We start from the raw sequence: 25,368 nt of genomic DNA, 5'->3' as shown, positions 1-25,368 counted from the left end.
ATTGGAATCTATGGGTTGGCTAAACAAATAACTGAAAGATGTATGGTTTGCCAAAAAGTAAATAAGAAGGTGATGAGAAAAACAACTTCAGGAGGTCGTGAGTTGGCTCTCCGACCATTTCGAAGTATCCACGTGGACTTTACTGAAGTCCCCCACGTGCAGAGGTGGAAATTCTTGTTAGTAATAACAGACCATCTTACCTGTGTCAGATGCCAGAGCGCCGAAGCCCGGCGCCTCCCACCTACGCCAGAAAAAGCAAAGATAAACTCCTTCAAGCTGGAATACACGGTTACAGTCACTCAATGAAGTTGTGCATAAAAAAAACCCCCAACAAACTCCAGGAAGAATGACGTTCAACGTTTTATTGATTTCCTGTTACTAACTCTCTAAACAAAAATTGATCAACAGTATCAATACCACAGTAATATATTGTTATTGTATTACAAAAAAGCTCTGGTTGCCCAGTTCTGGAGAGGCAGCAGACCCGGACTGCCTGTGTTATGTTGGGTTACGCATAATGACAGAGAGTTATGACCCTTCTTGAGTAGCGAACAAGAGTATTTCTGGATGCAGGTTCAACAGTGCAAGTAAAGATCATCTATGCAAGATAACTGAACCATCTAAGTGCTTTTTGTATCAGATATAAGAACTATTATAACAGATATATCACTTATAAAATACTAAACATTAATTTTTTTTTTCTCTAAAATGATGAGAATTATACAATTTATTGTGAAAAAGAATTGTGTTTCTCATAGAAAGTAAATGCTTCCATTCCACATACGTTGGAGGGGAAAAACCCATAAAGGATATGGTCTTCCATCAGTGAGTATAATTTAGACTAAGAATTAAAATTATAAAACCATGTGAAAAGACAGTATTAATACTATGGGAAAGACCAGAATCATCTTGTAGTCATAACAACATAACAACAGCCTATGTTACACATTACTGTTGCTCATCAATTTTTGTGGGTGTGGGACAACTGGCTTCATACTTTTTCTTCAGGCCTTTCAAATATACACGCAAACTGTCTGGGTCCAGTCGAGAGTTTCTGGCAGTCTGAACCAATCTCATTGCTAACTGGTATGCAGCTCTCTGTTTCATCATCTCAGGAGTGCTTTTCTGCCTGTGCTGTTCTTAAAAATATACACACATTAAAATTTGAAATAAATGATGTTCTATTACAAAAATACTAGTATTAGCTATTCTCCAGCCTATTTTTGATCTCACAATTCTTGGTTTGCAACAAACATTACATCCAATACTCCTTTAGCCTAAGGGCCATTTTGCGTTGTCAGCTAACAGTGACCTTCAGTATAACCTTTTTGTGAAATAACAAAGTTTAATGAAATCTGTTTTCATTAAAACACAGGCAGTGCTTATCCCACATCCTTTCAAAAACTGAAAATACATCTGAGTTTTATAAATACTATGAAATACAGCATTATAATTTTCTATTACATACCAAAATTTGTTTTGCAATGTGATTTGTGATTTCCTTTGCATCCAAAATTATGGATGATGGTAGGGAGGACACTTCTGCAGCCTTTAGTCCTAAACATACAAAACACAAATCAGGATTTTTAAAATGTAATTTTTATCCCTACCTTCCACATTATGTCTTCCAGAATTAACCTAGCCTATTTTTCTAAGGGAAAAAGATTTACTTTTTATTAAAATAATTTTGGTATATTTTCGCGTTGTGTGTGGTTTTTGGTGGTTTTTGTGTGTGGTATGTTTGTTTTTTGGGTTTTTTTTTTCTTGTTGTTGTTGTTGTTTTGGGTTTTGGTTTTTTTTTTTTTTTTTTTGTTAATAAACAATATGGTTCTGAGAGTTACAAAATAAAATGTCTACTTTGTTTTAATGCTATCTCTAAAATACACCTCAAGTTACTGCTGGTAATACTGTAAATTGGTAGAATGAGATATAGTATGGGGTTTAAAGGAAAAAAATGGCACCATGGTGTTAACAGCTTTCTTGGTTCAGTTTTTTTAATTTGGCAGTAAATATGGAGGTTGTGATAACTGTACTCTCAATTATATCCAGTGGACATGGATGTCATTTTTCAACTTTTTTGTTTCCAACAGCCAAATTTCCAGATACTCTGGTTAAGAAAGAGATGTAAATATTTTTTTCTGCCCTAACATGATTTTTAAAATTTTTCCTTTGTCTGTGCCCCTGGAAAATCTGTGGTTCATTGGGTGGTTTAATACGGCGGGTTTAAAAATGAAAAGGGGTCACGAAGAGCCCTTGCACTCTTTCTTAGAAGGTGACTTTGCTGAAGTAAGGTAAAGCCAAGACACAAACAATGAGTTTCTAAAGGTCTCCTGTTCTCTGTTACTCTCAAAACATACAATTCTTCTGAGTTAGTGACGGTGTAGCATCTAAAATTGAGCTTGTGTTGCCAAAGTTAAACAAACTTATTCTGAAATTCCGATCAAGGAAAGTTTTAAGTCCCATTATTTGAAGCTTAACTGGAGTAATTTCTAGTCTTTGGTTACCAATAGCTTGCAAAAGTCATGTGTAGCTATCTTCCTCTTGATTAACTGTTACCTAAATCAAGGAATCAACATCAAAATCTAGGATTTGGAAACATACAGTTTTCTTTAAATCTTTTGTCAGTCACTCACTCTTTATTGACCCATAAATAATCAATCTGCACAATCTACACTATAACTTAGAAATTAAAAGGGAAGTAAATCCACTTTTCAGAGAACACTGATGCTTTTGTGGACCCTCTCGAAATTGCCTTAGCCTAATATACTGTAAAATTCCTCTCATTTTTAAAAGAAACTAGATTCCTTTTTGCTAATCAAAGAGGGCCAACCTGCTATTAACTAGTCATATCACTGCTTATGGCAGATACATCTTTAAGTCTCTCCAGAACATTCACTTCCGTAAGTGTGGATTAAATGAACTCAAGTAGCGTATGCTCAGAATGACTCAACTCTTTCACTACAAAATATGTAAGTTCTTCATACTACCCGAAACTACTATCTCACTACATGGTTTCTTAAAACACTCAGGTGTTTGCAACAAATTACAGATCTGCAGATCTCTGTATCTCTCTTTGAGAGAGAGAGAGAGAGAGAGAGAGACAAACTCAAGAGAAACCTGTCATCAGAAAAATACCATTTGATGCCCAATAACTGAAATTGTATCTTATGTTAACTTTTACCAACTGTAAGTCACAGTGGAATCCATTACCGTAGTTTTTTTCCTCTGTGTATCCTTTAGAAAGTGTGTAAGTGTAAGCAATTTTCTCCTTATTTCCAGCACTGCTTCTCACATGTTGCACTTCAAAATGGTAGTTTTCCACATTGGGATATAAAGCATCTATATGGCATAGTTCCAGGAAGTGTGTAGCAAACAGTGTAAATGCCTGAATAAGAAAACAAGAAAGAAAATTTATTTTGGAAATTATCCAGAAATAAACTGCAATAAATAAGAAAAATTATCTCATAGATGTCCAGGTTTTCCTGCAAAACACTGAAAAGCTGGCTTTAAATTACTAAAGCAAATTAAAATCCTTAAGGGATGCGTTCTACCATTGGCAAGTACATCTTTTCCATCTGGGGATTCTCCCGCTCATTTCTCAACAGAAGGAAAACACAGTATCAGAAACAAAAGGAAATCCATAATGCTTACAAAATCTGACCAGTGTTGATTGGAATGACTGTCGAATGGTTGCTTAATTCTCTCAAAGAATTCCTTATCAAAATTACAAGCGACAGAAAGAATCTGAGCCTTTCAAACCAAAAACCCCACAAAGTACTCTGAATAAACTCTGAGGAGAAACAAACACCTGCACACTCAAAAGGCTTGTTACAGCCACCTGAGGTTGATCACATAACTAGCAGTAGAGGTGAAGCTTGCAATCCATCTGAAATTATCTTCCACTTATCTAAACAAGTTTCTAACCTCTGTGAGCAATTCACAAGTTGTGTGGAACTACCACTGTATTTTGAAAGGTAACCACCAGGTAAAGAGGTTCACCTTTACCATTCAAGCATAAAGCGAAATGAAAAGTAAACTAAATAAGCAAAACAAAACGGAGCGGGTTATTCTCTTTCCAGACAGTTACAAGCTTGCAAGCAAAGTTGGAAAGATATGGTGACCAGTGTACTGGTTTTAGATGGACTAGAATTAGTTTTTTTCATAGTAGCTTGTGTTGCGCTGATAACTCACTCATGTTTTAGCCACTGCAGAGCAGCGTTTGCACAGCACCAAGGGCTGTTCTGCTCCTCACCCTGCCCCACCAGTGAGCAGGGTGGGGGTGTTCATGGAGCTGGGAGGGGACACAGCCAGGATGGCTGACCCAAACTGACCCCAGGAATATGTCACACCATACTACAACACCACAATAAAAACTGTGAGGACGGAGGAGAAAGGAGGGACATTCGGCATTATGGTAACACTCACTGAGCTGAAATATGGCATTGCAGGAAATGGCTGAACATCTGCCTGCCAATAGGAAGTAGTGAATGAATTCCTTATTTTGCTTCTGCATGTGGCTTTCCTTTACTTACTAAACTGTCTTTATCTCAGCCCACATGTTCTTGTACTTTTACCTTTCTATCTCTCCCCCATCTCACTACGGGGAGCAAGCAAGCAGCTGGGAGCGGTTTAGCAGCCAACAAGGGTTAAATCACAACAACCAGTGAACAGAACTGCAGCTTATGTCAGCATGTTTCCTCTATCACTAAGTCTTACCATTCACCAGTTATGAAAAACATCGTATTTAACCAATAAATCTTTGAAAAACTGATGTTAAATTATGAGAAAATACTGTATTTACTTTCAGGGTGACAAAACAATTCTAAGGCTTAAATTTCTTTCAAAACAGAATTACCTTTAAATTCAGCAGATATTCACAGGCAGCATAACAAATGCCGATACCTTCTTCAGCACTGGTACCTCTGCCAAGTTCATCAATAATGATGAGTGATTTATCATTAGCATTTTGTATGATGTACGTTATCTAGAAAAATATTCAATGTGTTATCATTCCTATAAATGGGTTTTTTAAAAATAGGCATTTTTTATGTTACTCAGATGGAACGTAATGCAGAAATTTTAAAAAAATTTCTTGAGATACAACGATTTTACCTTTTCAAAGCTTTCAAACAGCTGTCAATTCTAATCAAGTGAAGACTCACACTACAGCACTCTTTCTCTTTACCACTGAACATTCCACTTACCCTCAAAATGGTACCAGTTTGTGAGAAGAAACTGAGAGAGCTTAGGCCCCTACAAATAATAGTTTAAAGTCTAAGCAAACCCAAAAATGCTGAAAGTACTATCTAACAGAGCACTGATTTTTACTCACAATGGAGTATCTTTCTATTTAAGAGATGCCTGGTTTTCTGTGGTTTATCATAAAATAGACGAAGACTGAATTTCTTACTAAAAGTACACTCTTTCAGTGGAAATACAGTAGTACAATTTCTACTGGCTTAACAGTAAAAATGGGCCTTGGACCTGGATAGCTGTATTTCATACCTCTTTCATTTCCTTCATGAACGTGGATGCATTTGTTTCAATATCATCATCCATACCTATTCTGGTAAAAATCTGCTCTGCGATTCGAAAAGAACAATACTCCGCTGGGACATAAGACCCTACAAAGCAAATAAAATATAAGTTTCTCTTATTCTATGACATTTGCCTGAATATGTCTCTGGGGACAAAAAATCGCTTTTATGCTTGGTTTCTGTGCACAGCAGAGAATGCATCTTCCTTGACAGAGTTTTGCAAGATTATGTTCTACCATTAATTTATAAGAAAAAAGTTATTATCTAGATAGGATAATTAAAGAAGCTTATCAGTAAAACTTTTAAGAAATCATATGCCTGAAGCTGTTTATCAGTCTAAAGGGATGCAGAAAAAAGAATAAACTCTAGGATTGTTTTACATTTCCGTGTCCGCTGATTTACTAGCCCCAAGAAATCTCTGTTTCCCAAAATCAAGATTATGTTGCCGTTATCAGACTTCAAAGCGTATTAGTTTTACCAAACAGAAAAGAACAAGAACCTTTTGCCAAAAACTTTTCAGTCTGCTTTATTCATATTAAACTCACGTTTTTGAGAGCAATTCCTCAAGAACTTGCAGTTACTGGGGACTGAACCCACAAATACATGATGGATAAATTTTATTCTCCACTGCTAAGTAGCTTCATTCTATAGATCTTTGACTTGTGCTACCAGACTTACTTCTAAGAAAAAAGTCATGAGGAATTCCTGAATATAGGAATGAGTCTCAGTTAGACTTGACAAACAGTTGGTTTATAACTTTAGTAACAGAACCTTGCAGTACTTGTTACTACTTTTATTTGAAGTGGTTGATTATTTATCTATTAATTGTACTTGTCCCGAAACATGTTTCTCTACGTAGTTTAGGTACGTTCAAGGTCATCTGTTTCTTCTGGATGACTAAGACACATGTCTGACCAGCATACTTGAAGGACACTCACTGTCAATCTAGCATAGGGTGCTAGATTGAGTTATGGTGCTCCAAAGAACTAGAGCATGTAACTGTGCTTCTCTAAAGGTAGACTGGGGAGGTTTCAAGATACACAGTTTCCAACGTAAGTTTCCAACGGCAGATGAAAAACCCTACAGTTGCCTCTGTCAGCAATGCAAGAGCTGGTAGAAGCAAATGGACTACAAACTACCTGTTGATATTTTATTTAGATAAAACGTTATTCTGGAAGCTAAATCATTCGACTTTATAGGTATTTTTAACCACACAAGAAAAAAAAAAAAAAGCTGAAGATGATTAATATTGTACACTCTTACTCACCAATTTGTGCCATAATTTGACAGAGAGCAATCTGTTTTAGGTATGTTGATTTTCCGCTCATATTTGGTCCTGTAATAATGACAAAATTGTTGCCCTCTGTCAGGTACGTGTTGTTAGACACAGGTTTTTCCATAGCTATCTTTTCAAGAATGGGATGCCATCCCTGCTTGATTGCTAAAGTATCGGTAAATTCTGGACGAACTAAATGAGAAAAAAGATGTAAAACACCAAGGAGTTAGCATGGAAACCTCTACATTATTAAACTAGTATGTTTTGAAATAAAGTTAATTTTTGCAGAGCAGAGCTCTTGGCAAGAATTACCAGCCACTTTCAGGTATAGATTCTGATTGCCATGCAAGCCTTCATGATTTACGACTACAAAAAGAAACCCATAACTAAAACTTTACTTCTAAATTAACATTCTGTGTTTTTGTTCCCTAGTAAATAGGGCCGGACTCCAGTAATAAAAATACAAAGAATGGAAGTATTTTTAATAATTTTTCTTTTATACTGCTAAAAGCATATAAAGTACAAGGGTCGTGGACTCCTGTTACTTCTACATATGTACCCTGTATCTACATGGTAAACAAGGAAGTAGCATTCCTTCTATTTTTGTTACATGTTACCATATTGATTATTTCGGAATATAGCACACCTACAAAGATCCATTCGATGCTGGAACTATCTCTATGGATTTCTGTCAGAATACGGTTCATTTCTGAATCAATTACACATGGCTCCACTTTATCTACCAGCATTAATGGAAGACAATGTGCTAATTTATATATTGCAGAACTCGGCTAGGGAAGAGGACTAACAATATGCAGATGAGCATTTAATCCTGGACTCCTTAATAGACTCTGCTTCCAAAAATGTTGGGAAGTATGTCTAAAATGTCTAAAAGTGTTCCAGAAACTGAAGCAGAGAAACAGTTAGATATGCATTTTGTTTTACAGTATATACTTAACATTGATCTGCTCATATTATCTTCCTGCCACTAGAACTGAAAAAAGCGTAAACTCAGAATGCCCATACACTTACTGTTTTTCAACAGAATATGCTTAAACTGTCTATTTTGAGAAGGGTGACTGGGAAGGCTTATGGCAGCTAACTCGCAGAATTTCAATGAAAGGAAGCAGAAAGAACATCAGCGTAAAATTGGCAACGGCAGACGAGAGACACTCACCTAAAGAGTACTGAGATGCAGAAAAAGAAATGGAACCAGACAAAACAGCCTGGTCGTTCTCCATCGGAAGGGTCTTTATCTGGCCCATAACAGAATCAAAGAAGAAACTTACCATAATCAGAAAGAGTGCAGGCATGGGCAAATGAAAGCAGCATATCCAGCATAGACACAATGTCGGACAGCTTGTATAAGCAATGAATGTGTTCATAGATCTCATTCAGTAGTTTACACACTATTCTGAAATAAGACACTGATTTAGCTGTTGCATGGCGCATCCCGTCACTTTATACAACTGACAGAAATAAAGGAACTATAATGTTCATACTGCATACATTGGGATAAAAAGTCACTCATAAAACACGATCATGTCTCCCAGATGTGAGCAAATGTATAAATTCTTTGTAGTAAATTATGATCTTGTGCCATCATCTCAGCTAACATTCTGCTGATCAGACACAAGACACATACCACTAATACCAACAGCTCATATGAAAGCTTCGCACAGAGAATGAACTAAAAATATAGCTACGGAATCAAGTATGTTTTATTAACATGTGAAATGTGACTCTGATTCCCTTAGACCTTCATGTCAATAAAACCCCTACATGGTTACTAGAAAGAATTTCCATTCAGCTGACAGGTAACATTACACTTACTAAGTTGTGAATCGGAGAGGAAAGCAATGTGACATGCAGCAAGGACAAGATACAGAAATAGACAGTTCTATTCTAAATAAAAGGAACTGACTAAAAGTAACAATTCTGCATTACCGATGCAAAACTAATGCATTCATTGTGCCATTTTGTGTAGATAATTCACCCATAAAAATTTTACATGATGACCACTTCTATTAATAAATGCCAATATATTTGCAATCATGTTTAATACAATATGCACATTATGGGGTTTTTTTTTGTCTCAGGAGGTACACTTGAACAATGTTGCTTTAGACTATTTCTGAAAGTAGCCATAACTTAACAGAAAGGTAGCTTTAAAAAACCATGTAATTAGCTGTTAATTGGAGAAAATAAATGTACTTAGCAAATATTAACTAGTTTTAACAGGTCTTACAAGTAGGTCATGTGATATATTTCTCTCAGGGACTCCTGACATCTTTCATTCATTTTTATTAAATCTGCTGAAGTGAAGCTATATGTGTTTTTCATTTTTGTGATCTACAGGAAATTGAAACCAACAATCAGAGCTTGCCTTACTATCAGAAAGAAAAACAGTTTCTAAAAACCAGTTTGGGAACCATATGGGGAAACAGAAAAAACAGTGCCCAGTTTCATTTTTACTATGTAAGTTTTAATGAAAATTCCATTTAAGACATCAATTAGCAAGATACACAGCTTTATTCTTGCACAAAACATAACTGCATGTACTTGCACATTTTTGATTATGTAACTGAATATAGGGTAGTTATAAAAACATCCCAATTAAACCTTCATTTACTTCTAAATATCTTCACTGAAATTATTTTTTTTGTTGTTTACTGTATAATGTGTACTTTATTAATGTATTACATATCTTAAGTAAAGTATATAAATATATTATGCTAAAACATATCTTGTACAGATACCTTTGTAAATTCTGAAGGAAGCTGGCCATTAGGTAATGTTGAACAATCAGCATTCATCTGGATAAAAAATCCACGAGCAGAGCTGAAACTTGTTTTCATTGGCAGGCTGTACTTTTCTGCAAGTTGCGTTATCATACCTACGTACCACATACAAAGATTTAACCCAAATTACATACATGCACGTACATAAGCACAGATCCACACACTTGCACCGGTACAAAGATGGAAACTGTTAATGGAAGGTTTCAGGAATAAAAAACTAGTCTCATCTGTATTTTTCATTATGTATGAACGTAGAATTAGAATAAGACAGGAACTTTGTAACATACGACAGGTGCTAAAGTTTCTGACACTCTTTTAGGTTTCCAATTATAGACTAAACTAAGATGGCCTTCTAGCTAGAGATCAACAATTTACACTAAAAAAAAGGAAATCAGTTTCAGAAGAATTTTTTTTCTTCTATTTTGACATAATGATAAACAGGAAGGTTACTAAAACACAGTAACCCACATCATGCTAAAACTCCTTTTGTTTGTATTTTCCAACTCTTAATACCTTAGTTAAAAGGTAGTCTACAGATAGATCAAGACTACTTAAAATATAAAGAACAGAGAGCTCAGATATTTTAAATGAAGAAGGTAAACGAAAGATTTACATGTTTTATGCAAAATGTTTTAGGTGGAGTAATTCTGTTCCTTTACTTCAACTTTTTTTGCACTTTAGGAGGACAAGGACTAACGGAGCTTTGAATATAGGAATCGCCATATAATTATTCAATTTCATTAAAATAAAACTGAGTTTTTATCCAGAAATGGAGAATCTCAGTTGCTTATCAACGACAATCAATTCATCCCAATACTAAATACTTTTTACATATGATAAGGTTGTAACATATATAATTACATGGCTTCTAGACATCAAATGCAATGTACTTTAAACTCCAAATAAATAAAAATTTTAGTTTAGAAATACCTGCTATGTCATCAACAATTTCTGTGTATGTTCTACGAGCTATGTCAAGGAATTCATTGATGTTAGGCTTAACAGCATAGCACTTCTGGGTCCTCATACTCAGACATCCTTTTGTGTATCTTGTATCATCATTAATTACAGTTGTAATCTTTTCAAGTATAATTCCAAATCTGCAATATCATTTGTATCACTACTTAGATACATAATACTTTACAATTTTTACTTGCAACATCATCCCCAAATTACAAGTAACAGTATTACAAATAAGTGAAGCTACTTTCAAACTATCTACTGTTAAAACAAAACACTACATTTCATTTCTATTTTCACCTCAGAATGACGTGTGACTATACCAAAGTCTGACTAAAAATACTATTCACATCTTTGGGAGATAGAAATTATTTTTCAAATATACATTTTTTTCAAATACACAACACTTGATTTTTGCATTATTATGGAGACTCTAAGAAACCACTACTCTTGTCTTTTCAGAATTATTTCTAAGGGAGTTCAGTTCAGCAGCAACTCCACTATCACGGCTAGCTCTCTTGCTTTTTTCCTGTATTCTTTAGTTGAAAATTGGATTTTCTGACAATTAAAATCAGCTTTTAGCCAAAAAAATTAAGCTATACCCATAACTATAAATGAGCAAAGATGCAACATCTTTAATCTTACAGGCACTTTTGAGATGAGAGTTTCTAACACAGTAGCTAAGTGTTAAGATAAATACCTTGTATCTTCAAGAGAATTGTAATAAGCCTTCAGCAGCTGTGTGCTACAGCTTCTTAAAGCAGCCTGTTGAAGATTAAAATACGGACATGACAGATACTTCTTTTTGCAGCCTTTTTCAAGGACTGAAAGTTTTCAGATTCAGTGAGGCTAATCAGCAGTTGTGTAAATAGTCTGTGGAATCTGAGCAGGAGTTTCAGTTAAATGTTTGTTATATAATCAATTATTCAGGTAATGGTAGAAATCCTGCTCTTCACAGTATTAGACTCAAATGTGTATATTTAATTGGTGTTAAGAATCAAGGGATTATGTGTTCTGTGACTGATATTCCTTTTTTACTTTATTGATCCCTTCCAACTTGAGATATTCTATGAAATTTAATAAACTGTGCTTCATAAAAATAAGGACAAAATGGTCTGCACTTTATTTAAAAAAAAAAAAAAAAGAAAGAAAAAAGACAGCTTACTTTCAGAGGCTCCACAAGTTCTAAGGTATGCTTCAGGTAGATTAAATTAGTTATTTTTGATTCAGCGGTTTTAACCTGTTGAAAAATTTCCCGAATATTGGAGGTATCTTTAAAAACTACTTAAGAACTAGTAGACTCATATTCTTCACACTAACAGGCTTATACATTTAATGAAAATTCCTGAAACACTTCATAAGCTCACTTTGACAACTTTGTGTCTGCACAAAAAATGTTTACCTAAATTTTACGTTTCTGTGATAGTTTGTCCATCAGTAGTTAAGATTTTCCTATGTTTGAACTGATAATGACTGACTCTAAGAACACCCTGCCAGCCCAAGCTGTGAAAACTTCATCTTCTACATACACTTAACTCTATAGAAGCGCTACACAATTCGTAGACTATTTCAAAGCAAATACATTATGTGTTATAATGAAGCACACAACCTTTTCCATTGATGCTGTTAAACACAACATAACCCAGTTTGGTTGATTTCTCTTTGGTTAATGTATGTACATCCTTAAACATCTGCTCACATGATAATACAAAAAATCCAGTAAATACTTCAAATTTTTTCTCACAATAACGACTGTTCTTCAAAATCTTTCATTCACAGAAACCCTCAACCTTGTTTCGTACGCCCCATTAACGCTTACGATGAAGAATTTTGCTGCTGACATTAGGGCATAGCATATGCAGTACGCGTGCACTGTGCAACAGGATTTTAAGGAAATAACATAGGTAAGCATAGATAAGCACACAAACATAGGAGCATGGCCCCATGTGAAATCTTTTCTCACTCATATATAGTATCTCCTTACTCTTGTGACTGAGGGCATCTCTTATCTTACAGTCATATAAAGTTTTTTTCTGTAAAAGATAGAACTGAAGAGTGCTAAATGCATGAATGGAGAAATGATAATCTCCAAATAAATATGGGGTCGAAGTCCCATGAAGGAATCAGAGATCAAAAGAACAAATGTGGTCATACATGAAAAGGTGGTAGTGGAATGGATCTTTGACTAATTAGTTCTCACAGGAATTTTAACTGAACTGGTGTTAAAAGTGAATCTTTGCACATGATACACTTAAGACCAAAGGCAGTAAATGATTTCACCACTGACGTGATTTTTCAAGTACCACATCTCAGCAAGACTGTCAGTTGACAACCTCCTTAGGATGAGAGAATGCTCATGCTGAACACACCACTCACACATTTAGTAACTGAAACTGTAGGCTTTTCAGATGTGCATCTCATCTGCTGACTGGTGGAAGGTTTACAATGAAAATTTTTATGGAGAGCAGGAATGAAACATACTGAACTGCCTAATCCAGCATTTGATAAAAGCAACTGAGCTAGCACTTGAATAAGCATGTCTATTGCATGAATACTCTGCTATACTGGAACCAGCCAACAGTGAGAACACTGCAGTAAAAAGGTTTGGTGTACATGGTCCTGTGCATACATAGAAGTGTTCTGTGTGACAGTTTTAGTCATACAGATGAACTCATGAATTCATGTTACACATTTCTACAAGGAAAGCTGGGAGCAATACACATTCTGGATTTCGATTATGTCATTAAAGACATTTACCTGCATTTATTACTGTCCTGTTTGAGTCTGTGCCTGATTTCTTTAACTAGCATTAGACAAATCCTTTATCTAAGCAGGTAAATCAGCATGTGAAAAGACACCGAGAGGTGAAAGAGTTGTCAGTATCTAAGATGCTGGTACACGAGCCTGAACATAAGGAATCATCAGCCTCAGAAGCAGTGGCAGAAATATCCAACTCAAGCACAGTAGGCCAATGCTAACTTAGAACAGCGTGGTTTCAATATTCTTACTGGAAACAGAGTGGAGGTTCAGTTACCTCAAACTCACTGTAGTTAACTATTGGGTCTGGTGTCAACCAAGATCCACTGGTGAACTACATGTATTTATTCAGTTTTGGTATTTGTATTACATGTGTTAACATACAGACTGATATATGAGGGAAGGTCGGATGAAAAAAGTAATCTTGCTTTGAGATGTAACAGTCACTAGGACTGTAAGTCACTAAACACATTTTTCATTTATGCTCATGTGAAGAAAATTCCTCTCCTCTCTCTCATCTGAGTTGACTGTTGAATAAAATGTATACTTATGAAGAATAAAGGTGGGGAGTGATGAAAAAGTAAACATTTTTGGAAGTATATTTGCATAAATTAAGATGAATTATAGATATCACATTTATATATTGAATGTTATAGACAGATAATTGATTTTGTAAGGTGTATTTTGAAACATACTGTATCTTGCTTTGGAATTTGTACCAAAACTGAAAGTAGTTGTTCTGTGTCCAGGAATTTTGAGATAACTGTAAAACAAAAGTACAGGACACATCAGAAATTAAACTGAAATTGTAAGAAGATGTATTTTCTTTTAAAGCACAAAGTTACTTAGCTATACTAATGCTAATCTTTTCCTTACATTCTATTGTCACAAATTATTGACATATATGGTAAAAACTAGGTTAAAAATAGCTACTCTCTGCATTATTTTGTCGTAACAATACTTACTATACCTAAGCATGCAGGGACTATTGTACAGGTAGACATCTGTAAATTCAGAAATACTTTCTTTTCTTAGATTGAATCATATTTCTCTTGTGATACAGATTAAGATTATATGATCCAGCTTCATGTGGACTAATTCTAGTATTGTATTTTACCTTTCTCTGGACCATATGTTTTTTTCCTGAAGCAACTGGAAAAAAATATTTATACAGAAGTACTACTTAAGCAAGGTGTTTGCTTTTTCATGTATACATTATATATGCTCGCATACCTCAAACATAATGCATACCTAGCCATACAGGTAAAGAGACAAACTCCAATTCTTTGAAAAGGCTATTGGCTCACAGACTTCTATACACTTTATCAGAGAAATTCACTTTTCTAAACAAAATACTTGAGTAGCGTATCACTATGATAATACAGATAACTTCAAAAAATTAAGTTCCCACTATGCCACCTAACAAACCATTAAAAAATACTTTTCAAAACATACTGAGTCACACTACATACTTTCCTATATTAGAAAAAAATGTTTAAAAAGAAACTTAATATTAGGTGTTACAAAATAAACTACTACCTGCTTGAAGACCAAAAAAGAGCTCCTCATCCTGGAGTAATTCCTGAACACAGTCCAGTCTTGTGTTAATTGTTTCAGCATCAACTAGAGGTTCCAGGATATTGGATCTAAGTCTTCGACTTCCACCGGGAGTTTTAGTGTAATTTAGAACACCAAGAAGTGTGTGACCATTCCTTTGAAAATAAAATAGACGTGAAGAATACAGGCACCAAAAAAAGAGATGGTAAGTGTCACGTAAGAGTATCCTACAAATCTGAGGCATGCTTTGGCATGCTTAGCGTCTCCCTGTTTGCCATGTATATTATATGAACTACAGCAGCTTAGTAAGCCAGATTCAATGTAATTTAATATAATATTAGCCCTCAATTATGTAAGTATAGAAATACATTTGTACCTAGCATTTTATTCATTTTTTGTAGTAGCATTCCATCGCTACTACAGTGGTAACATCTACATTTTCCCTCTCAATTAAACTAAAATGAACAAAACTAAAATGAACTAAAAAATGAACAAATCAACCCTACACAAGGAGGCAAATTTTCAAATTATAATCAGAGAACAAATACTAAGCAGAACAATTTACTTGAAATACATTTCTGAAAATTACTTAAAATACTTGTAAGTCCAAAAGAGAAATAATCTTTGGTTTTATTTTTTTAAAAGAACTTATTTCAGTCAATACAGGAGCTAAATAACATGCTTATAATTTATAAATACTATTTTAATCTTTTTGGCTTTTACATGTAACATATCCCAGGGTTTCACGCTTAAGGGTGATTGCACCTGTGTAGAATAAGCCATCTATAATATTTACACCTACTACACAGCTAAACAGTTTTAGAAACCTGAAATCTTCTTTGCTATTGGCTGGAAGAAGACCCGTGAAATACTGGGGCCATATTAACATATTGATTTAAACCAGAACTCAAATAGGAAGAAACCTGATACAATTACACAAAACAAACACCATGAAGATAGGTAGGTAGGTAGGCAGGTACAGCGAGCAGAAACACCCTGAAATACCATGGCGTAAAAAAGCAAAGCAATAGCCAAAAGAATTTAAAAAAAGGGGAGGAAATCCAAACCCAGTTGTATTGAGGGTGCATATACCATACCATGCAACTCATGACAACGCTTAAGTGGAACTCTACATTTGGGAGGCTATCCACAGTGCCTGTCCTTAAGCAACTGAGGACTTACTTCCCTGCACAGTTAAATGAAGAGAGACCAAGTTCCTCCAGAATTAAGACTGGCACACAAATTTGACTTAGGTATTTCTAGTGCGTGCCTGTACTATTAACTTTTACCTGTTGATACCTAATACAAAGGTATCTACCCCAGCTTTGGAGGTAAGATCTATGTAATAAAAACAGCTATGTTTGGCTGATTCAAACTTGCCAATGGATCAGCAAAAATTCTTCATCAATAATGCTAAAAAAAACCCCCAGAGAAACTTAAAGCAGTTTACTGTTGCTCAGTTCCTCTTATAACCACCTTCCTCTCAAAACCATCTGTGAAATTATGAACAGAAAAATATTTTTTCAGAAAAATATTGCTCCAAAAGTACCTTTCAGTGCAAGGCATTCTGTGGTTCTACTGCATCTCTCCAAGGGGAAAGCTCTTATAAACAGTACTTGGAAGAATGAAGAATCTCCAGGCTCCCCTTTTTATATCGGGGTGGTTAAGTGGACATCTAAACAGAGGTGGATCTCAGAACCTGACAGGCAGCAAAATGCAAGTTCCAAGTATTTCTCTTGCTAACCAGAAGTGTAACAGTCTGGAGAAGGTAAGCCTTGAAGTTTCTTCTGCCTAGAAGGCAACTAACTCCCAATGAAGGAAGCGCTCCAAGAATTGACCTCCATATGGAAAACTACCATGCAATCAAGTACCATACTGCACATTACCATCAGTATAGAAATTACTCTCTTTGCCACCATTAGATCTAAAAAAACGAAACAACCTTTCAAGGCTGAAGCATGTATCTTGCGTAAAATGAGTAAAATGCAGGTATTTCAATCCAACATAAGGAACTTCTTGCAGAAATACTGCCTCTTCATTTACTAGTCTGTGAAATTCTGCATAAATAAAATTTTTAAGTCTGATTAAAGCATACACAGCAATGTAAAGATGATTATGCATCATCTCTTTCTACAATTCACTTTAGGATTTCCTGTGCTAGAAATTTTGTGCTGAACTGTAACGTATTTCTCTGTCAAAATATTTTTTTTAGAAGCACTGAATGGTATGCAAGTTCTTTCATATAGAAATAAATATAATGGCCTGCTCTTTGACACAAATGTCAAGGAAACTTAGTGAAATCCATCTTTATAAAAATGTAACTTGGAAAAACTATTCTTACCGAGAATCTCTGTTATTAATTACCAGTTCAAGATTTTGTGCTGATGACGAATCTATCATAGCTGTTTTCTCGCTCCCCTGGAAACGCACCTTGAGCGATTTAGGAGCATAAACGGCGTTTTGAATAAATTCAACATATTTTAGCAAAGCAGCAGCAGCTGCAAGACAGTAATACCTTGGAAAGAAACAATCTTTAATGAATGTTGAATACTGCTACTAAAATGCCACAAAAGCAGTGCACTACAGAAATAACATTCACACTACTGCAGCTTGGCAACTACTGCAATTGATAGCACTGAAAAAGCAGTATATTTTAAATATGCATGAACCCATGTCTAGTGAACATATATTCGTGCAAATCAAATATTCATAAATGTTTGAGTCTCTGTACACTTGACAGCCTACACTATATAGCTGGTACTGTGAACATATATATTTCAACACATACACGTGACTTGAAGACCCTGGTCACCAAGTATCAACACTTAAAATTGTTGATACATGGAAAATGCTTGCTGAGGCCAGAAAGAAAGGCAATCATAGCTCTTAAAAGGTATCTTTAAGGAAAGAATGAAAAAGACAAAGTGGAAAGCTGTGAAAACTCAAAAGAACACCCGACTATGTAACAGGCTTTCCATTTATATTTCTAGATATATCAGAAACACTGGAGGGCAAAATAAAAAGACAGCTCTGTGATGATTTTCTAACTTTTGCAACACGACACAGACATATGTAATGAGTACATAACACGATTTTGTTAAAAACTTATCTGGACACAGTATGCTTTTCCTTATTTAAACGTACTTCGATTGGACCTCCATGAAAATGGTGCTAAATTCAGATGCACACAATTGTTCTATGTACTCCAAACCCTTTGTCTCATTGAAGTATTTTCTCTGGACAGTTGTAAAAGTCACATTCTATGAAGACAGGGATGAAAGCAAATAGTTTTAAAAGTTGCATCAGAGAGACTTCTGTATTTTTCTAGTAATACCTGTTTCCAAGAAACCTATCAACTGATTCTGCAATCTGTCTTCATAGAAGTATTCATTCTACCTTACTAGCACAAGCAGGTCAATGTAACGGAAGGTGTGTGATGCACAAGTAATTTATGTGAGAAAAAGAGGAGAGAGGTCAGGAAGTAGAAGAGCACTCATGAAGAAGCCATCAGCTCTGTAGGCATGAAGCAGTTCAGGTAGTAATTAATCATTTTTTAAAGGTTCTGAAGCTTTAGTACTCATAAATTACTTATACTAGTTCATCTCATCCTCTTTTATCCTGACAGTGCTCTTTTTCCTATTCTATGATACATCAGCGCCATTGATTTATCAGGTTGAGAGAACAAGGGAGAAGCAAAGAGAATACTTCATTTTTTAAAATTTCTGTATCTTTCCTAGGTTCGGTATTACTCAAATTACTCAATGCCACAAATTCAAGACTTTCAGCTTTAATCAGCAATATATTTATCTCTGTAACTGTCAGTATTAGAAGTAGCAGCATGGGAGCTGCATTTAGTTTATTCGTTACCATTGTAAAATTAGACCTGAGAATCACAGAAAACAAAATCTGTCCGCATTGAGGATTTTAAAAGTTGCGTAAAACTCTCAAATCGACCATCGTGTAAAAGTGATCAACAAGAACTCTAAAACATCGAAAGAAATTTTAGATCTTACCTTGAAATGCTCCGTTATCAGACTGAACAATTTTGTTGTGTTCCCTGCATCACAAGCAGTGTTCGACATTATTATTTCTAGCGGTGTTAAAATCTTGAGTTTAGTAATAACCTGAACAAAAAGTTCAAAATAATTCAATTAAAAAATGATATGATCTAAAATATTTTAGACAATAATGAACAGCAATCATGAAATACAGAACCCTTGTATTTTAAAATCAGTTCAAGTTCCAAATTTTCTACACTAATGAGTCAAATTCATATGTATCTAAATATACACAAAACTAAATTAAAAACAAACAAACAAATAAACAAAATATAGCGCTTATCCCCTGTTATTTGAACACAGAATCATGCTTGCTGTTGAAGCAAGAGAGAAATATCCAAAACTATAGTCAATGGCTATGATGGGGTAAAAGGACTTATTTCAACAGATGGCAGCTTTCTGGGCTTGCAGCTGAAAGGTTAAGGGTGCTCTGGATGATGAAGAAATGCAACATCAGAATACTACTAATCTTTCGATTGAGACTAGTTTTTGATTTTGCTTTAACCTCCTCTAGTAACATTTATCTCGGTATTAACATGGCTAAAAATGTGTATATTTTACCAGCTTTATGTTATGCCCACCCTCTGTAGAGATTTAAAGTAGACTATATGCTCTTCTACTTGTTGACTGTATAAGAAAGGACAAACAACATTATGCATTTATGTTCATTTATACCAGCATTCACAAATTCTCAAGGGAGGAACATGAAGAAACAGACTATATTTTAACTGCTTAGAAGTTAGGATGTGCAAGAAGGGACAGATGATGTCACAATGAAAAGGTAAACAAGCATAAAAAATAAACAAAATAAATCTAAGGGCATTTGGGGCGGGAGGGCTGTCACTGCCCTTCATATCTACTAATTGTTAGAAAGTTTTTTTCCAGTGGCATCACAGTTCAGCAAATCCTGAAGAACTTAAAGAATACAATAAACTTTCCTGAATTTATCTGCAGAACATTCAAAAACAAAAGTATGCACAAGAAGGAGAAAATACAGCAGGCTGGATACCAATCACTAGGCAAAGCATGGATTCTGAGAGTGTAAGAAAACAGCTGATTGGCAGATAGACAATATTGTTGAAAGGAGTAACATGACTGTGTCTTTACAGATTGTGTGAATCTGCTTGCAGATAGGGCCAGAGACTTGTAGATAAGGAAGTAACAGGACAAACCATCAATTTCAAAAACTGGTACTAATTGATACGGACTGCTGCTTAGCCAAGGTCATGCTCAACTCCTGAACTTCGAGAAGAACAAAGACTCAATAGGGTTATGAATATTTTAACTCCCCCACCCAGGGTGAACTCACAGCTCATTTTAACGGTCATGTATCATACGTTATACAGGGGGGAGCATATTAACGGGGACATGTAGTAGGCAGATCGGGAAGTCTGTATCTCCCAAGTACCTCAGCCAATACGGAATGGGCAAAGGTGATGCAGCCAAGAAGATTAGGATAAAAAGGAGGCTGCAGTCCTCCAACAATTTGAGAGACCCCATAGGGAAATGCACCATGGCCTCTCCCTTTGTTCATGAATAAAAGGTACAGGACACCTCTGTCTCCTCTGTGGACATAAACCTCTGGCGACATGAATTTTTTCACACATTGTTAAAGGTATGAGAGATTAAGGCTAGAAATTAGGCTGTTAGGGCGTTTCCCGCATTAGGGGAAAAGTAGTTGTACACTAGCATCTCTCTTCTTTTGACTGAATGGTGAGTGCAGTATCAGGTATGAGCACAGAATGGAGAACTCTGTAATCTAAATAGAAAATTAGGAACATATGTGTACAAATAAAAACGCCAGCTTTTATAACAGTAAGGCAGAAAAACAATGAACAATCTGGCCATGGCCTGAGAGGCAGTTATAAAGGATGTTCAATATGTAGCTATGTGTTAAGACCAGAACAGGCTTTAAAAGCACTAATGCTTAAAAATAAAACAAAACAAAGAAACCCCAAACATTATACAACATCTGTTTTAGTAAACAGATTTGATGGTTGTTTACATCCTGAGTCAGAGCTAGTTACCGTCCTAATAAAGCTTTTGTTTCTTTGAATATTGTAAAGATGCTACAAGCCACATTATTTTCTAGCATGCATAACTACAATAAAACCATGAAAGATGTTTCACTAATGGTGCTGCTGCATAAACCAGAGATTACTCACCAAATTAATGCAGAACATGCAGTGCTGGCCATAAGTTGAGCGAATTTCATTTCTAACTGAGAAGAAATATTTAAGTAACCAAAGCTAGACCTATAATTACCACACACACACACATTTATGCAGTTCTGTTCTCAGAGTTGTTTTGCCTGATGAAGAACACTTGCAAGTTCTACTACCATATATTGCCCAATGCTCTTCCAAACAAGGCATCTCAGTCCCACGTACAGTGTATTTTGCAGAGAGCCTGTTTTTCTTTCGAAAAACATTCTTTCCTCTTTAATATCTGAGGCACAGTAAGGAAAATAGCAGTCTTTTCAACACTGCACATTTTCTAGAACTTGTTACTTCCACTTTTGAAAAATCTCTTCCACAAACTAGAAATTTAACTTCCCATTAGTCGTAAGTTTTTTTCAAGACAGTAAGTCACAACAATTAGCACATAAAATACCTTGGCATAAGTTGTGTTGTCTGCAAATTGTGATAATATCATCTCAGGATTTTTTAAGTCTATACTGGCCATTCCTACTTCACCTCTGGCAAGGCCTCTTCCTTCTACTACAGCTACAATAACCGATGCAACAGTATGAGCAGAAACTGCAGATGAGGATGTAACTGCAAAACAGATGTATATATTCAGTTACATTCAATACAGATGAATGAAAGATTGATCGAGGAGCATCACAAATGACAGAGCAAGGATAAACATGATGCATGAAAGAATTATTATCAGTTAAGTTGTTAAGAACACTAAAGACTGAACTGATAATGATTAGTCAGACCATGAAAGAACTACCTTTAAATGCCATTACTTTTGCATTACTAGAGCACTTATGAGCACATATAGAGCACATATAACATGGCACAAGGCATCACAAGGCACCCTGTAACACCATTTTGCTCATATGAAGCACTGCAAAATGTACTCCCATCAGCTACTGTGTAAGTGCTCTGAAAAACTAGTGTTCTACACCTCTGAACACGCCAACATAAAATACATAAAAACTTGCATCAAGAAACTTGATGATTATGTTACATGTGATGTTCAATGCACTGCAAGCCTAAAAATAAAACCTGATTAGAGATGTGCATGAATTTGGGCTCTTTAGGGACCACACTACATGTCCACACGTCCACAAATATAATTCAATTTTGGACAATTTGAAAAAAGTCTGAATTCTAACTACACTGATAATTCACACATGAATGCAAAGTAAGTGGCAAGAGGATGCAATACCAAAACATCTTCTCAGTATGTAAAGTAGTATTTTCTTGTTGGTGTATTGCTCCTTGGCAGCATCCTCTGTAGTACAAAACACATTGTATTTTGAGTTTATTTTAGTATCTTAACATATCACATTAAAAATTAAACTATGTTTAACAAAATAACATCAGAAATGTAAGTTGGACTATTTCCTCTAAGAGCTGTTAATCTTACCCGAATATCCCATAAGAGGGGTATGGCTCCTGCAAACAGATCTACCAGAAGAGAGGGGTGTTTTTCCTACACGTGTGCTATTCAGGCCTCGCACAGAAGAAGAACTCGTGAGATTCAAGGTGTTAGCATTTTCTACACAAGAACTTTTGTCCCCAAAATATGATTCTGAGGGGAGAGAGAAATAAGTAAATTATGAAAACAGCCACAACAAATTTTTATGCAGAAACCAATATACAAAAAACGGCTTACAAAACTTCATTTATTTTTAGTAGAAATAGAGATATCCAAACAAAACGTCATTCTATGAAAGCTCTCCAGAGTATAAAATTAAGTAAAAATCAGACTGCTTTGAAAACAAGCTTGCATTATTATGATTATTTTCTACAATGAGATTACCTGCAGTGCCAGTAAAAAAATTTACGCTGTTGAACTGAAATAATACAACAGAAGTCACTTTACTACATATCATTTAATATTCTAAAAAATTCTAGATTTATGAAAGAATGCTAAAAATCAACTTTATCTCACAGCTGCCCATCATTTGAAAAATCATTACCTCAAACTGCACATACGTTTATGAAAACCGTTTTTTCAAAGCTGAGCATTCTTTTTAAAAAACAGGACAATAAAAGAAAACAGAGAACCACTTGGGAACAATAACCCTTTGAATTTATGGGGATCAACTCTCAGAAATCATACAGCAATCTGGGATGTATTTGTTAACAGCAGTTTCTTTTACACATGTATTTAAGATCTACCTACTTTTTTAAGTCCTGCAAAATATCTTTGTCTCAGAACACTTTTAAATTCCAATAAATTATTTACATAATTTACTTGTTTTCAATTCTCTTGAGATGACTGAAGACATCCTTAATCTAGTTTAGATAGCTGCTTTTTAAGATTAAGAAAATGAATGAAAATATAAACAGCAGAACCACTAAAAACTTTAAAAACTCCAGGTATTACAAAACATGCAAGCACAAATGTTTCTGTTTCTTATATTACATTAAAAACTGATGCACAAAACAAAATACTTCAGTACTGTTTTTAGATGATCAATTAACTGCATAACTCTTTATCAAGGTTGGCTGGTACAAAAAATATTTACAGTACTGGGGTTCTGGGGTTTGGGTTTTTTGGAGGATGAAGTGAGATTTTCTTTGTGTTTGTTTGTTTGTTTTTTAATCTTAAAACTGTGACAAGTGATAAAAGTATTAGTTCAGACTGTTTGGTTGGGAACTTTTTTAAGAGTGCATACATCAGCATTGCAATGCATATTGACAATTTTTTAAAAATAGCATTCACTTAGATTTTGGCATAAGTTCACTCAGAATTTTGGCAGAAGAGACTTCTCTTAGAAGGTACCAAATCTGGCATAACAGGGGGAAAACAGTAATTTTAAAGACCGGATAAACCAAACCATATACAGGTACTTCTTAAACCCAACATTTAAGTCATGCCCTATTCGAATTAGCATTCTGTTTTGGGTTTTTTTAGGATTCCTCAGTACTCGTACATATATTACCCAAACCCATTTTACCTAATTTCAAATTTATGTATAATGGAGATATATGTACTTCAGAATTCATTGCAGCAAGCGTTAAAATACTTTCCAACTCTTTTCAGTTTCTTTTCGTCTAAAAACACCAGAATTTTAACTTTTTTTGCTGCCTGCCAAGATACGTACTTTGATAGTAGGTTTATGTAAAGGATGGCAAATAGCAGTATTGCATTGTAGGACCACAACATTCTTACCACACATCGAGGACGACAGGCACGTAAAACTGTTTCAAAAGCTAGGGAAAAAAATAAAAACAAAACCAAAAAACAACAGCAACTAAACTCCCAAAACAACCAACAAATCAAGCACAACCCCGAAACTCATAACCAATTGAGTATGTTTCAGTTCTCTGCTGTAAAGCAAACACCGTGCAGCAATTCAAACACGTTTATTGATCCCACCAGAGAACTCAGCTACTACTATCTACAGAAAATAAGAGAGATGTATTTAAAGAAGTGCAAGGAACGACTCCCATTGTTCTGGCAGGCTAAATGAAAAAAGGTCTCCATGACTGCGAGTTGCTGCTGCCCCATCTCAGTAAGCACCGCTTTTAACAGCTTTTTCGGAACCCGACCCGAGCAAAGAGACCAGGAGGATAAAGAAAGAGATAAGGCAGAGAGCGTACCTCCTCTTTCGGAAGCCGCTGGCTTCATCGCGCCGCTCCCGGCGGCCCGGCCGGCTGCGAGACCTTCCCCGCTGGAGCCGCCCGGCCGTGCCCCACCGCTGGAGGAGCCCGCGCTGCTCTCCGTGCTGTGCGGCGTCTGCAGAAGCCCCAAGGTGTAGCGGAACGTCTGCTCCGCTCGCCCGCCCACGCCCGGGGTGGAAGAGCCGCGGCCCGTGTAAGACTCCGACGAGATGGAGGAGGCGGCCGCCCGCCCGCCCGCGCCCGCCATGGTGCGACCCCTCAGCGCCGCCCGCGGCCCCGCGCCCACCGCCGGCAATGGCGGCACCCCGGGCCCGGCTGTCGGCGCGCCCGCCCGGGGCCGATCCCTCACCCTCCGAGATGGGCCCTGCTGGTAGAAGTTGTCGAGCTGCAGCAGCTATAACTGATAACAGCAGTAAACAGAGCTGCTGCCCCTGCAACGGGTTTCATTATAAATACGCAAGGGCCACGGGAACACAAGGAAAGTGCTTGCTCTGCTCTTTAAAGCAGGAGTACTGCATTTAAACGTAATTCACCCCGTATTAATCCTTCACCATTCAGACGGTTTTAATAGGAGCTTCACCAATGTTTTCTTCCTGCTCAGGAGTTGGGAGACAG

The 25,368-nt window shown here is 36.0% G+C and overlaps 1 protein-coding gene across 1 annotated transcript; it reads right to left on the bottom strand.

Moving 5' to 3' along the window:
• Positions 1-422: 422 nt before the first annotated feature.
• On the bottom strand, positions 423-25,000 carry MSH4 (mutS homolog 4; the record flags this gene model as incomplete). The annotated part of the gene is made up of 20 exons (XM_082285942.1): positions 423-1,134; positions 1,469-1,557; positions 3,211-3,385; positions 4,856-4,984; positions 5,506-5,624; positions 6,805-7,005; positions 8,103-8,227; positions 9,062-9,165; positions 9,573-9,709; positions 10,545-10,714; positions 11,275-11,339; positions 11,740-11,814; positions 14,027-14,094; positions 14,868-15,043; positions 17,230-17,403; positions 18,033-18,148; positions 18,902-19,012; positions 21,560-21,723; positions 22,547-22,711; positions 24,733-25,000. The coding sequence occupies 20 exons, from the start codon at positions 24,998-25,000 to the stop codon at positions 949-951; spliced, it is 2,817 nt and encodes a 938-aa protein (XP_082142068.1). The 3' UTR covers positions 423-948.
• Between the last annotated feature and the right edge of the window lie 368 nt (positions 25,001-25,368).

The sequence above is a fragment of the Coloeus monedula genome (assembly GCF_965178545.1).
Source record: "Coloeus monedula genome assembly, chromosome: 8".
Taxonomy (NCBI): domain Eukaryota; kingdom Metazoa; phylum Chordata; class Aves; order Passeriformes; family Corvidae; genus Coloeus; species Coloeus monedula.
The sequence above is the reverse complement of the archived record's forward strand: the minus strand, read 5'-3'. Positions and strand labels throughout refer to the sequence as shown.